The sequence below is a fragment of the Neomonachus schauinslandi genome, chromosome 3 (genome assembly GCF_002201575.2).
Source record: "Neomonachus schauinslandi chromosome 3, ASM220157v2, whole genome shotgun sequence".
Taxonomy (NCBI): domain Eukaryota; kingdom Metazoa; phylum Chordata; class Mammalia; order Carnivora; family Phocidae; genus Neomonachus; species Neomonachus schauinslandi.
Window position 1 is genome coordinate 78,996,276 of NC_058405.1, and position 14,105 is coordinate 79,010,380.

The 14,105-nt window shown below is 36.5% G+C and overlaps 1 protein-coding gene across 2 annotated transcripts in view; it reads left to right on the top strand.

Annotated features, from left to right (window-relative positions):
• XPO4 (exportin 4) overlaps nt 1-6,642 on the top strand; it is a 117,954-nt gene extending 111,312 nt beyond the window's left edge. Inside the window, exons 19-23 of one of the 2 annotated variants that reach the window (XM_044913582.1) lie at nt 941-1,059; nt 2,704-2,855; nt 3,351-3,468; nt 3,895-3,987; nt 6,330-6,642. In XM_044913582.1, coding sequence (XP_044769517.1) covers nt 941-1,059; nt 2,704-2,855; nt 3,351-3,468; nt 3,895-3,987; nt 6,330-6,527 — 680 coding nt within the window. In that variant the 3' untranslated portion in view covers nt 6,528-6,642. The remainder of the gene's footprint in view (nt 1-940; nt 1,060-2,703; nt 2,856-3,350; nt 3,469-3,894; nt 3,988-6,329) is intronic. The other variant, XM_044913583.1, reaches the window with a different exon arrangement.
• Nucleotides 6,643-14,105: the final 7,463 nt, after the last annotated feature.

The following is a 14,105-nucleotide window of genomic DNA, read 5'->3' on the forward strand; positions in this document are numbered from 1 at the left end:
TGCTGTTATAAATGGTGATACAGCATTCACTTCTGTGGACAAATCTGTGTCTGAATTTCTGCTTATATCTTTAGTACATACAGGGCTCAAGAGGCTCTTAACATATTACTTTTGAAGGTAACTTATACTATATCCTCACCAGCATTTACATGTTATCATTTAAAAGTCATTTTTAATTTAATGAATCAGAAGTAGTATCATTGTTTCATTAATGAGTAGAATGAACTGTTTTTTGGTTTTTGTTTTTTAATTTTTTAAAAATTTTATTTGAGAGAGAGTGTGTGTGTGAGAGAGAAAGAGAGCACAAGCAGGGGGGAGGGGTAGAGGGAGAGGGAGAAGCAGACTGTCCCCTGAGTAGGGAGCCCAATATGGGGCTAGATCCCAGGACCCTAGGATCATGACCTGAGCCAGAGGCAGACATTTAACCAACTGAGCCACCCAGGTGCCCGAATGAACTGTTTCTCATTGAGCTTCTGGTTTGGTTAGATGTTTGTGCATTTTGCTCACTCACCTATTTAGGTCTTAGGAGGATTCTTAATTTATATACATTTTTTATGGATTAAGGATAATAATCCTTTTTCATATTGGTAGTTATTTTTTAACTACTTTTTTCTGTAACATTTTAATTTCTGTGTTTTCCCCCATTGCTTTACAGCATAGAAAAATTTCACACACCTAAGAGGTAAAAATAAGTATTACTGTGGAAATTATTTAACTTACGGTGTAGTTTGTCAGCGGAATAGGTTTTACTTTACTTTTATCATTGTAGAATAATATTGTAAACACGGAATAGCTGCATCAAGTACTCAGAGACCCTAAAAAGTAAAATACAAAAGGATGACCCAGGGCAAGACAAGGATAGAATATATCTAACTCCTTTAGCTTATTGATGTTGCAATTCTAAGACTGCCTTTTTTTTTTTTTTTTTTAATTTTCATAGATGAAGTGTTCAGAGGACATGAGCCAGGGCAAGCAGCAAACAGGTCTGTGTCCGCAGCTGATGTTGTTTTATATGGAGTGAACCTAATTCTGCCTCTGATGTCACAAGATCTTTTGAAGGTAATTGAAGACAGTGAATGTGAATATGCAAAGTGTGTATGTTTGGAGTTAAAAGATATTTTAGACAAGAATAGACCCTTGATTTAATTAAGGGGGTATAAGTACCTGCTTATCTGTTAAGTACACATGAAAACTAGAATTTTAGGTTCCCATTGTGTTATTCACAATTGTGCATGCAGTTGAGTACGCAGCTCATGCCCTCATTTAATCTTGACCCAGAGTCCTGCGTTCGCTGGTAATTAGTGACAAGAAAAAAATGGTTCTTTTAGAAACTTAATTCTAATGTTAGCAGTTCTGATTCCCTCATCATTTGTCATTAAGCAACTTAAGTTATATGTTTGGGTGTATTCCACTGATACTTTTGAACATCATTCTCAGATTTGAGGGATTGAGCCATAGAAGGCATTTTCTAGCCACCCCATATGGTAAGAAACCAAGACTACCACAGTTTTTAAATTTGTGTACATTCTGATGACCTCGTGTCTTGGTTTCACCAGTCAGTATTGGTGATGATGAGGCTGCCTTTTCTTCTTTCTTTTAAGTACCATAGGGGAGGGGAGTCTGTTTTATGAGTTGTCACAGAGGGTGAGGGTGGGGACAAAGATGTGGATGGGGAAGAAGTGGGAAGTGTGTGCATGTGCGCATGTGTGGAGCTCACACAAGGTAGAGTGGGAGAGGGAAAGAGAAGTCAGTCGTGGGAAGGAAGAATATAGAGGTTGAGAAGTGGTTGGACTTTGCGGTTAAGAGTAGGAGTTGCTGGGGCACCTGGGTGGCTCAGTCATTGGGTGTCTGCCTTTGGCTCAGGTCATGATCCCAGGATCGAGCCCCACATCGGGCTCCCTACTCGGTGGGAAGCCTGCTTCTCCCTCTCCCACTGCCCCTGCTTGTGTTCCCTCTCTTGTTGGGTCTCTCTGTCAAATAAATAAAATCTTTAAAAAAAAAAAAGAGTAGGAGGTGCTGCCAGATTCCCACAGAGTGGGCTGGGACCGCATGCTTCTTTTCCCTGAGAAATGTCTTTGGGAGAGGATACTGATGCCCCGTGAGCCGAGTATTCATGTAGCCACTGTATATTGCTTTGCTTTTAGGGTTTTTTTGGTTTGGTTTTGAGGTTTTTTCCTCATCAAATAGACCATTAAACAGATGTGTATTTCCTTAAGTAAAGTTAAAAGTGTGCATTGCCTACTTTTTACTTCAGTTTTCCAGGACTGTCAACAAACTTTTGGAAGTGTGAAGGAGTGGATATTCTATTCTACACATAGTCTTAACAATTTGTATTTTTCTAATATGCTGGAATGCAAATAAACACATTTGCAAAGGGTTTTAATCATAGGTCATTTAATAATTTGAAATTTGACTGTTTTGTCTACTTTTTCAAGGTCAACAGATTATCTGGAATTGGCTGTAGCTTTTATTAACTGTCCAGAAGATCATTGTTTCTACTATGTATTACTTTTGTATACTAAAATATTCCCTTTATTATAACTTATTTTTACATTTAATTTGGTCTTCATGTCTTCTAAATCAATATGTTTTAAAGAAATCATTGTACTTCAAGTTTGTTGGTTATTATTTTATTTTACTGCATTAATGAAAATAGAAATTAGATATCAGTAAGCATCTAAATATTTAATATTTCTTTTTCAGTTTCCAACCCTTTGTAATCAGTACTACAAATTAATCACATTTATCTGTGAGATTTTTCCTGAAAAAATACCACAGCTTCCTGAAGATCTTTTTAAAAGTCTGATGTACTCTCTAGAGCTAGGAATGACATCATATCCTTTAAATGAACATCAGTATCATTTGTCACTTGGGGTAAAAGATCTTACCTAAAGAAAAGTTTTTAAAATTTGTGTTTTTAATTTTTCCTTAGTGGTTTAGTTCTATTTCTTAAGAAAACAGTCATCTACCTCCCTGAATTCTGTTTCTTTCGTTAGTTTGCCTCACCTTCTCCTCCTTTCACAGATCCCAAAGGCGTTTGGCACCTGGTCCTGAAGTCACTCTTTCATTAGGAGCCCCAATTAGTAATGTCATGTACTGTTGCTGAGTCTCAGATCTTAGCTACCTGATAGTAGAGAATAATAAGGCTTTTTATCACTTGTGTCCTCATGATCAGAAACCTAGAAATCTACAGTCCAAGACCCTCTCAGAAACACCAGAAGCCTTTTCTCACATAATGCCATACACTAATCTACTCCTCTGTATTCAGTCTTAGAATTTGATAATAGCTATAACTTTTTCATCTTTTATAAGTCAAATTATCTAGTTTGTTCCTTGACCTTCATGATCAGAATGAGTTCGGAGGTTTGCCAGCTATGCCTGGAAGCTTTGACACCATTAGCTGAACAGTGTGCTAAAGCACAAGAAACAGATTCACCACTTTTTCTAGCAACACGGCACTTTCTTAAGGTAAGATGTTTGGGTGGCCTGTCATGAAACCATCTGCTTTAATAAGTATGGTCACTGCATGTACATCTTCATTCAAATGAGGAAATGCTTACATCATTCATAAAGCAGGAAATCATTACTTTTTCTTCACCGTGCTTTCTGGAGATCAATTCCCTGGGTACATTATTCTCTGCTTTTATTGTGTGTTCTTGAAAATCGATGTGGGAAAGGTAACAGGGAATATGGTCATTTGATGATTTCACGTATCACAGCAAGGGGTAACATCTGTACATTATGATTGGGTTTTTAAAAAACTGTTTAATTTTCAGATTTATTTAATAAGAACAACTACTACCCCTCTTTTTCTTTTTTGGAATGGGGAGGGGCTGGAAGATTGAATGATCATCATATATTTTTATTTAGAGGTTTTATGTTGTGTACTTTCAGCTGGTTTTTGATATGCTGGTTTTGCAAAAGCACAACACAGAGATGACCACTGCAGCTGGTGAAGCTTTCTACACGTTGGTGTGCTTGCATCAGGTACTGGACACAAGTCTCTTCATGGGACTCTTCTCATTTTTTTAGCAAGGAGATTATTCTTGCAGAGAGTGGGCCTTTAATACTTCCAGTTCTTATAGAGTCTGTGACTCATTGCTTCAGTTCTGTCTCAGGCTATATTTCTTTACTTCCTTGTCAGCTCTGACTTTCTGTGTTTATTTGAAAATCTGTTTGTCAGTTAATAAGGACTTCTTTTCCTTTCTCCACTGTTGTGAATCATCCTTTGCATTGATTGCTGCCCTAAAGCTTGTCCTTAAACAAGTGTGCTAGGAACCAGGAATCAACCTGAAAGAATAGCAGTGAATGTTTTCTGTCCTTGAGGAATTCACAGTTTTGTAAGGGAGACCAGATGAGTAAGACTGGGAACCCAAAGGAGTCTGCCTTGAGAAAGCATGGAAATCAACAGTGTGTATTTCCTATCATAGTATGCAAAATGTATTACTTAATATTACACTGTGGAAAAGAGTATATTGTTTCATTTTATTTTGCTCAGCCTTTAAAGACTCTGAAGTGCTCACTCACTGTTTGGGGTTAATGTAATGGGAGAAAAGTTCCGCTATCTCACCTGTCCCTTCCCTATTCCAATAGAGTAGGTACCATCAGGTATATGAGAAGAACCATATTGGGTCATCAGCTGCCTTAGTTTCCCAACACTCCTTTCCCCTCTTTTTTGTCTGTCCACCCCCACCGCCACCCCCACCGCCAAGCACATGTAAATGTCCTGCATGACTAAGTGATTGACTTTTTTTTTTTTTAATTAAAAAGCTTTGGCTTTTTTTTTTTTTTTCCCTTCCTTGTATAGAGTCCATAGCATTTGCTGTGAGTGGCACTCAGGGTTTGGTTTTATTTACCTTTTTAATAAAGATAGGATTTTGAGGCCTTTCATATTACTTAAAGACTCCCTGTAGACTTCCTATACCATCTGCGCCCCAAGCCAGAGGTACTCTGGCACATCAGTTCTTGCTGTGCTCTGTAGGAAAGGTACCCAACTCAGGTCTGTGTCCTTTCGCTATCATCTTACTTCCTTGTTGCTTACTAGGAAGATAGGCTTCTTGTTCCCATAGATACAAGCCATTGCATTCCAGTTGCCTTTTTTTAAAAAACCATATTTACACATTGTAGAAAAGAGAGCAGGGCTTTAGGTGTGGCTGGTATAATATCTTGCTGGGTCTGGCCCCAGAGGGACTACCATTTCTTTTGAATAGGGAAATGATTTGAGTTTATACTTAACTCCTCTGTGAGCAGGTCTGTCCCTTGGATAAAGCATTTGGGGTGGCCATCCTGATTCCATGCTTGTGGGTCAGGGATGGCATACTATGCGTTACTCTTCCTTTCCAGATGTAATTAACATTTCATTTCACCATTTTGGTCTATCATGATATTCCAAGAAGCTAATGAAAAATAATGTCAGACCTGCTTTTTTTCAAGAGAGTTTATCTTGAAAAGCTGTTTTGGTTGAATGTCCCTTAACCCCACACCTACTCCTCTGTATAAGGCTTTATTATAGAGGGCATTAAAAATAGAAGCTCTACACATACACCCCCACCCCTACTCCCATGTTCCTGTATTTCTTCCGCTCCTTCTCCTGCCCTTTCTCCCAGAGCCACTGGGTCCATTACTGGTTCAGAGCACATGTGCTCATTCAGAGTATTCTACTTCCACCTTGAGAAAAGACTGAAATACACTCCTCCCACTATGCCACCTCCTCCCAAACAACTCCTGTCTGCCTTTGTGTGACTCTGCTGTCCTCAGAACTGTGTTGACAGGATGTCTATATTAACCTCTGGGAAATTGTTGAAAGTCAGGTTGCAGACTTAGGTTATATATAAAATGCAAAATAAATATGAATAATGTGCTTGGAAAATAGAGAAGAGGCGACACAACAAAGTTGGTAATCGCATGACTTCTGGAGCCAAGCAGCCTGGATTCTTGCTTAAAAGCAGTGCAATCTTGGACATACTAATCTCACTGTATGTAAGAACTTCGTCTGTGAAACAGGAGTATAAACAGTACCTACTTCATAGGATTGTTATAAAAAGTGAGTTACTAATGTAAATGACTGGAACAGTACCTGAAATATAGTAAACTTTCAGTAAATGTTAACCATTAAAAAGAGTTGTTGTGATCATTTCACAGTGTATTCAAATAGGGAATTACACCTGAAACTAATCTAATGTTATATGACAGTTACACTTTAATATAAAAGAGAAAGAGCTTTCAGACCCTGCCTTTCAGAATCCCACAACCCCAGTACCTGATGTGATCTACTTGTGTGATGTTTGAGGAAGATAAATGTTCTTATGTGTACTTTATCTCTTCAATAGGCTGAATATTCTGAATTGGTTGAAACATTACTGTCAAGTCAACAAGACCCAGTTATTTACCAGAGATTAGCAGATGCCTTCAACAAGCTTACTGCAAGCAGCACTCCTCCTACGCTGGATCGGAAGCAGAAGATGGCCTTCCTAAAGAGTTTAGAAGAATTTATGGCAAATGTTGGTGGTCTCCTTTGTGTAAAATAAACAACAAAACTTTATGCTTAATTTAGATCTTTCTGCAAAGTGCACTGAATTGCTAAAAAGCTGACTTGAGTCTTGTCCTGTTCTTCAGTTCTTTGGCCGTTTTGGATTTTGGAGAGCCTGAAAGTTTGATATGTAATGCAGTGAAACAGGAGAGGTCACCTTTGAATCAGCTTCTGCAGTTGGGTGTTAGCCACAGTCTGTCATATATGTCTTGTAGATTTTGAATGGTGATTTAAGATTTCCAATTCCATATATGTGCAAACAGATATGGGCACCATGAAATGCATATTCAGTGCCTTTCCCCCTTTATCAAAACATTAGGTGGCTAGCCAAAGTTCAGAATTTTTGTTAAATTAAACATTAGATGGACATATGCTCCCCATTGTTTCTCAAAATGTTGTCCATACATCACTTGCATCACTCGAGGAGCTGGTTGAAAAGGTAGATTCTTGGGCCCAACTGTAGATCCTCGGAGTCAGAATTTCTGTGTGTTGGGCCTTGGATTCTTCATTTTAATAAGCTCCTCCCCTCTGCCACCCCAAAAGTTTTGAATCAATGCAAAAGACATTGGAAACTCCTAAGAGGTTTTGTGCTTTCAGACTTTTCCTCCCTTTGATGATAAGGTTTGTAACTGAGCAGGAAGAAAACACACCGGGTGTTTGTTGGCTTCTTGTAGCACACACTCACACTCTCACTCTTTCTTTTTTTAACATCAGCCTGGTGTCATAGGTTTTGTGTAAAACAGGTCTCTAATCATACTCTGATGCCTGAACTTGAGGAGGAAAATACATGTATATTTTTGTTCCATGAAAAGAACTTTAGGAACTGTAGCCATTTCATTGCCTTAATTTTAAGAAGAAAATACAAAAAAGCAGATTTGTTTTAGTAAGAAATCAAGTCTTGATGCTTCAGAGTTGGTTTAGGGTGTTAGCTGCTATGAACCTGGTGCCCTTTTGATCGTGTATTTATGTGGGTTTATGAGTGAAATGAAAGGCTCATTCATATGTAGTCTAACTTTTTGAGTATGTTTCTCTTCAGCCATGTAGCCCATGGCTAATAATCTACTCTGAGTGGCTTGCTTAAGCAATAACTATTTTAAAGGATGTGAATTACTGATTCATACAGACTATTATACGTTGGGGCATTAGGGGCAATAATTATGCTAGAGTGGACATTCTCCTCATTTCACAGGAGCCATGTAAATTTAATTTAAGAGATTAAAAAATTCCTATTTAGATCCTCTAGTTTGATTTTTCTAATCAGGACTTTTGTACTGCTGCCATGCTCCCCTTAATTCTGTGTGCCAGCTTAAATTATGGAAATGAAAGCTAATTTATAAACTGCAGGCATATGAAACTCTGCCCACCTCAGTGTCAGAAATCCCACAGCACAGTGACAGAGGACTCTGGTGCAGGCGCACTCTGAAACTGTGCTTCTAAGGGGTGGGTTTTCTCCTTCTGCTGTGTTCTTGACACCTACACGCTCAACTGTCCTTCGAATGTAGTGTTCATATCTGAATTGCATATAGTATATGCACCTTCACATGCGATGCTGTGCAAAACTCTGTATAACTCTGTGCTACTAACAGTTATAGTGTCGAAATTACACCCACCCTGTGCATGTGACGTTAGACACGAGTGAATGCAAAGGCTAGGGCCGTAACTTTGTGAGGAACATTACTCTTAATTCAGTCACTGTTGAGTAACAACTGAGGTGGAGCAAAAGCATCTTAAAAGACAGCTAGGAAAAAACTAATATCACTCTTCATGAAATATACATGTTATATTTTTAAAAACACTTTGAACAAGTGCATTTATTTTTAGATTTTTTTTCTTCTTTTTTCCCCTTAACTTGAAAGTCCGATGTGGCATTGTACTTGGTGTTTTATGTTTCCCAGCTCCCTCACGCTTTCTCATTAGTTGTGCGCTGGGCGTATCTGTGTGTTCAGTAAGTATAGTCCCTTTGCCAAAGGACGCTGAAATATGCAGCTTAACTGGGTAGGTCTGCTGGCCATGACAAAACTATAATCAAATTGTTAAAAGTAAAGATGAGTAGGAAAGAAATGCCTTGTTAAATAAAAAGGCATCAGTATTTAGTAACTTCTCTCTAGACAGTAATGTATCTGCTGAATTGGCCCAGATGTTATTATAATACTGCAGTTTCATTAGATGAGTTTCAATTAAAGTGAGATTTACTTCGGATTGGACCAAATGATACTTCAGTATTGCCAGAATGTTGATCAGTGGCAAACTGGGGAAAAACAGCCACCACCATTTTCTAGGTAATGGGGATGCCACTTTAATTGCAACGGCTAAGACTTCTTTTCAGGGTGTTTGTGTATGTCTGCCTGATTGAATATTTGTTTAGTTTGGGTCTTCTGTTTTACTTTGTCCAGTTTTGAATGCTCTTGGCCCAGTGAATGTCAAAGAACACTGGCTTATTTCTAGTAAATTGATTCGTACTATTAAGACTAAGTTGTTAAAAGAGTTTTAAAAACAAAAACATTATTTGTGCCCCCCTCTTTATATGTTAAAGGGACACCATTGACGATATGATTTTTAGAATTTTGTGCTTTACGAAATTTCTGTTGTTCATATATAATATCCTTTAACTTCTAGTTTTCTTTTTTTTTTTTAATTTTATTATGTTATGTTAGTCACCATACAATACATCATTGGTTTTTGATGTGGTGATCTAACTTCTAGTTTTCAATTCATCCTTTGGCTTATTTCTTGTTTTATTTTTCTTTCCCATTTGTTTCCCAAAGGCATAGTCTCTACAGAGTCCCAAGGCACAATCATTAGGGACTTGGTCCTTTCACAATTTGTATGCATATTAACAGTACCTGTAACTGTATTCTTGTAGCTCTGTTAAAAGGATTAGTTTGTTTTTACAGTCCTTCTGGATGGGTGGCTGCCTGGGTAGCTAAACTATTTGGCAGTATTTGACAGTGTCCTTCTCAACACAGTTATCTGGGTCTTTCTGCCTGGCTGTCTCTTAATCTGTTGGAAGACAGGAGGGGCATGTTAACATCACTGCATTGATTTTTTTGTCTGGTATAAAGTATGACATGTAAAAAAACAAAAAACTTTGCAGTATTTTTCAAATTTTAAGAATTTAGTCTTATTTCATTGTAAACCATGTATCTAATTATATTACATTACTCTGTTCAGATATGATGGTTACTACCTTTTTTTTTACATCACAACCAAGCATCTCTATTATTATAACTTCCCCCCAGCCAGCAATATTTAACATTCCCCCTACTGTCTTTGATTGAACTTTCTCTTTTACCAAGATGTCAAGTCTTTGTCTTTCTAATACCACCATATTTCCCATTTCGGTTAATACTTGTATGAATCCCTCAAGTATGGAAGGGAACTAGCTTTCAGTTCCAAGGATTTCAGGTTTGAGTATCCTAGTCTAGTATTCGGTGTCAGCTGAACCCTTAAAAAACCCTTTTAAAACAGTTTTACTTGTTTCTGTTTGCCACTTCTGTGGTTGTCATTAGACCTTATAAGTTAGCTGTCTCACAGATATCCTGAATAAAATATTAGCTGTTAAGGCAGAAGGAACCTCAATACTTCTTAGTGTTTGTTTGTTTGTTTTTTAAACAGAATAAAGAATGGATTTGGATAAAAGTTTTTTAACATAATTTTCTGTAAATTCTTCTACAAAACAGCGTAGCTGATTTGAGGATGTAATAATGTTTTAAATTATTTTAAAATGCAAGTGGATATTCTCTGATTTGGTAAAACACTACATTTAAGAATTCTTTAAAAATTGATTTTCTAAAATTAAAAAATGTCCAGATTAGGTATATGGCTGAGCTCAAATTGATTTGAAGTGCCCTGGTGAAAGCTCAACTTTAAATATTTAGATTTAGATGTGAGAAATGTGAACTATTCCTGACTGATGATAATGGGAACCCATAACATACTTAGCCAAAGAATATATTTGGTTCAGGCAAAGATATAAACCTAATAATGGGCATCCATTCTTTTTTTAAAGAGGATGGCCTGTAGCTGGCCTGTAGCTCCCTCTGCTTAGAAAAGACTGAAGTATTCTGCGGCAGCTTCAGTGGTGACTAGGAGGTGCGGCTGGCACATCACACTCTGAGACCCACACCAAAAGCCGTCTTCATCCACCGCATCCACTGGGCTTTGCTCTTCACTTATTCCCAGGCCTTCCTGCCAGTGGAGAGGTTTTGTTTTCTTTTTCTGTCTATATTCGTAGGCCTCTTAGCTATTAGGAGCTGTCAGATGTGTACTAATAGCTAATGTTCCTAGCCTGAAATTAAAAGTACTGCATCCGCACCATGTACCTGATGGGGATCTGACCTCAAGTGTGTTCTGAGCCCAGGCTTCCTGGCGTGGTGTCTTTTTTAACCACATCAGATTCTGACAAATTGCAAATACTGGTATTGTGATTTGGTTCTCTGTACAAAGAAAGAAGCTCCATGCAGTGAGTTTGTGGTTTGATGGTCACAAAATGTTAGCACTGCTACCATTCAGCACGTGTAAAATTTTTTAAATTTATAAATATTAAAATTTTAAACTTACACTAAGACTTTTCAGTTTTTTTAAAGAAACCCAGGGATGAGTATGCTGTTTAAATATTTACCTCTATTAACATTACTAATGAAGGTATAAAGTTGCATTTAATTTTTCAAAAGATGCTACAGTATGATTTTAGGAAATAAGGCTATGTACTGAGCCAGTTAGAAGCTGAATATCAGATTGATAAAATTTTATTTGTATTTTTAAAATCCATAAATGGGAGTTAAATGTGTCTTTTCACTAAATATTTTTATTACAGTTGTGTTTTGACCATGTGTGATTTGTTCATGGGTATTTAGCTAGACTGTTTTATGAAGCTTATTGAAATGGTGCTAGTTCGTTCACAATCATAGTATGTGACACTGGGGACATTGCATAATCATAAAATAATTTTGAATAAAAAACATGAGACATATCTGTACAGATAAAATAAAGATTTGCATTAACCTTCTGAGAAAACACCCAAACCGTAATAGAGTATTCAAAATTCAGAAAGAAAAAAGTTCGTTTATATTCTCCAATATCGAGCATATTTTTTTATTTCACCTCACGGTCTTAGAAACATTTTCAGAGTTATTAGTTAAATCAATGGATTTGGGCATATTTGCAGTAAATATTTTTAGTAGTTTGGGTCATTCTTTTCAGCCTTTCAGGGAAAGTTGAAAATTACCATCATGCTCTGTGTTAGACTTACAGACTTGAACCCTTTGCCCAATCTTAAATCTTGTAAACATGTGCAGTGGAAAGTTAATTTTTTTAAGAAAAGGAAATGCTTGAAATATATTTATTTTAAACTTGATTTTGCTTTGAATATTCATTGATTTATAATGGTATTTCTTAGGTTATGTTGAAATTTGATTTTACTCCAAGGATGGATAAAGAAACAGCAGATTGTTTAAGAGGCAGAGTAAGTAGAGTACATGTTGAGTTTTTGATTCACCCTCTTTCATTATTAAGGGGGGACGTTAGGCACAGACTAATCATCTGTCATTTGAAGAGAGCCATAGACGATTTTAAAGGTCCCATATATAAAAATTAGTATTTTTTAAAAGTCATCTTTAATGGTTCTCTCTAAAAATACAGTCATTTTATATTGAGTGGTTTGTGAATAATGCCTTTGATGCGTTGGTTAGATATATGACATTTTTGTTTGTGTTTTAGTTATAGCATCCCAGATTGAGTCTGTGCATTCTTTGTAATCTCAAATGGCAGTTCAATTCGACTTTCTTTTAAAACTAAGCAGAAGCAATAGCATGTTCAGTGAAACTATTGAGAAAATCTCCCACCCAGAAATTCCATACAGTACTAATAGCAGCGTTCTGTCTCACCTCCTATTGACTTCTTTCCGGGTAAATTATTTTTAACATCTAGCATGACATTGAACAGAGAGAGGTAAGTCACTGATGATTCCAGGAGTTGAAGAATGAAAAAACTGAAGTGAAGAGCGCTTAAATAGGGATGTGCTAAATATTCTTATTTCCACAGTAGTTAGCAGTTTTAAGTTTTTATGGTGTTCACTTCAGTTTACTTTGCCAGGTGAGTCTTCAAATATTCCTATTAGTAAGCCTGAGATCTTAGGCTGCAATACTCATTTGTATACCTGGTTATAATTGCATTGCCCTCGATGGTCCTTTCTGAGGACTGACCTGGTAAAGCCATTTGAACTGGTACGGTACAGGGGAGAAGCAGAGAGACCTAGATTGATTTCCTAACTAAGCTAATATTTAGGGTTTATGTTAATTTCCATGGGCCTTTCATCTATATAATAGGACCATAAATAATATTAATTCTTCCCAAAGGAAAAATTTAAAACATGGTAATGGATATAAGAGATGCTCAGTAGATTCCATTATATTTAAAGATTATTTCTGAGAACACATTTTGATCAATAAACGTCCTAATACAAAGTCTAATGCCTGATAGTCATTAATTATTTTTAAATACTGTGATACCTTCACATCAATAAAATGTGACCTTCTAGCCCTAGCCACAACCACCATGTTGGTATTGGGGTAGAGTTCACCATATTATTTACTGTTTCTTCTTTTCTATATGAGAAAATTGATTGATTTAAGTCAGTGGTTTCAATTTCTGTTGAATATTCAGCTCCTGTTCCTACAACAACAATCCTAAAGTGATTCCTAAAGTAAGTTTCACGAATCACTAATTCTTTATAACTTAGCTGTTATCAAATAAATTGGAGAAATAAAACAAGTGGGGATTTTTGGGTTGTTTTTTTTTTAACTGTGAAGTTAAAGCTTTACTACATTAATGCACGTTGGAAACTAGAAGATCTTAATGAGATTTTTATCAGCCTATTTAATGGTTTCTATTCAAAGCATCTTATGGGACTAGAATTCTCGTGAACATCCTTTGCAACATGCTTAGGTTGAATAATCTGGTGATACAGTCCTTGACGAATGGAAGAAAAAAAAGAAAAGACCAGAATCTGTGTTCTTGTAATTATAGGTAATTACTAGTTATTTTTTAGAAAGGGAAAACCAAGTGTAAGTTCATCTTAAGAGACCTTTTCAAAGTAATCTTCATTCCTTTTATGCACCATTTCTGAAGAGCAGCAAGATAAACAAAAATAATTTCTGAATACACAAAGGAGTAATTCCTGGATTGAAATTGATTTGAAAGCATCTTTCAAGTCTAGTTTAACTTGACAAATAATCTTCAGTAATAAATTGCCTTTGATGTTTTACATTTCTTTATGATTTTCAAAAACCATTGAATTACAATGCAGAAGTTTCATCAGGAAAATTCTAATCTTCATGCAGCAGAGACGTGCTGTCTGGGCAGTCAGCACTCTTGGTGGAAGTACAATTATATGAACTTCCTGACATCTAGGTCACTTTATAAAAATAACGTAGTCGTACACATTACATGAAGGTAACTTGTGTCTCATGAAAGCAGTTGAAACTTTGAAAGCTTAAAAAGATGTTTCAAACCAAAAATAATTTGCTTTAGCATAAACTTTTATGTTAATTTATAAGCCAAGGCAGTCCCGTATGTA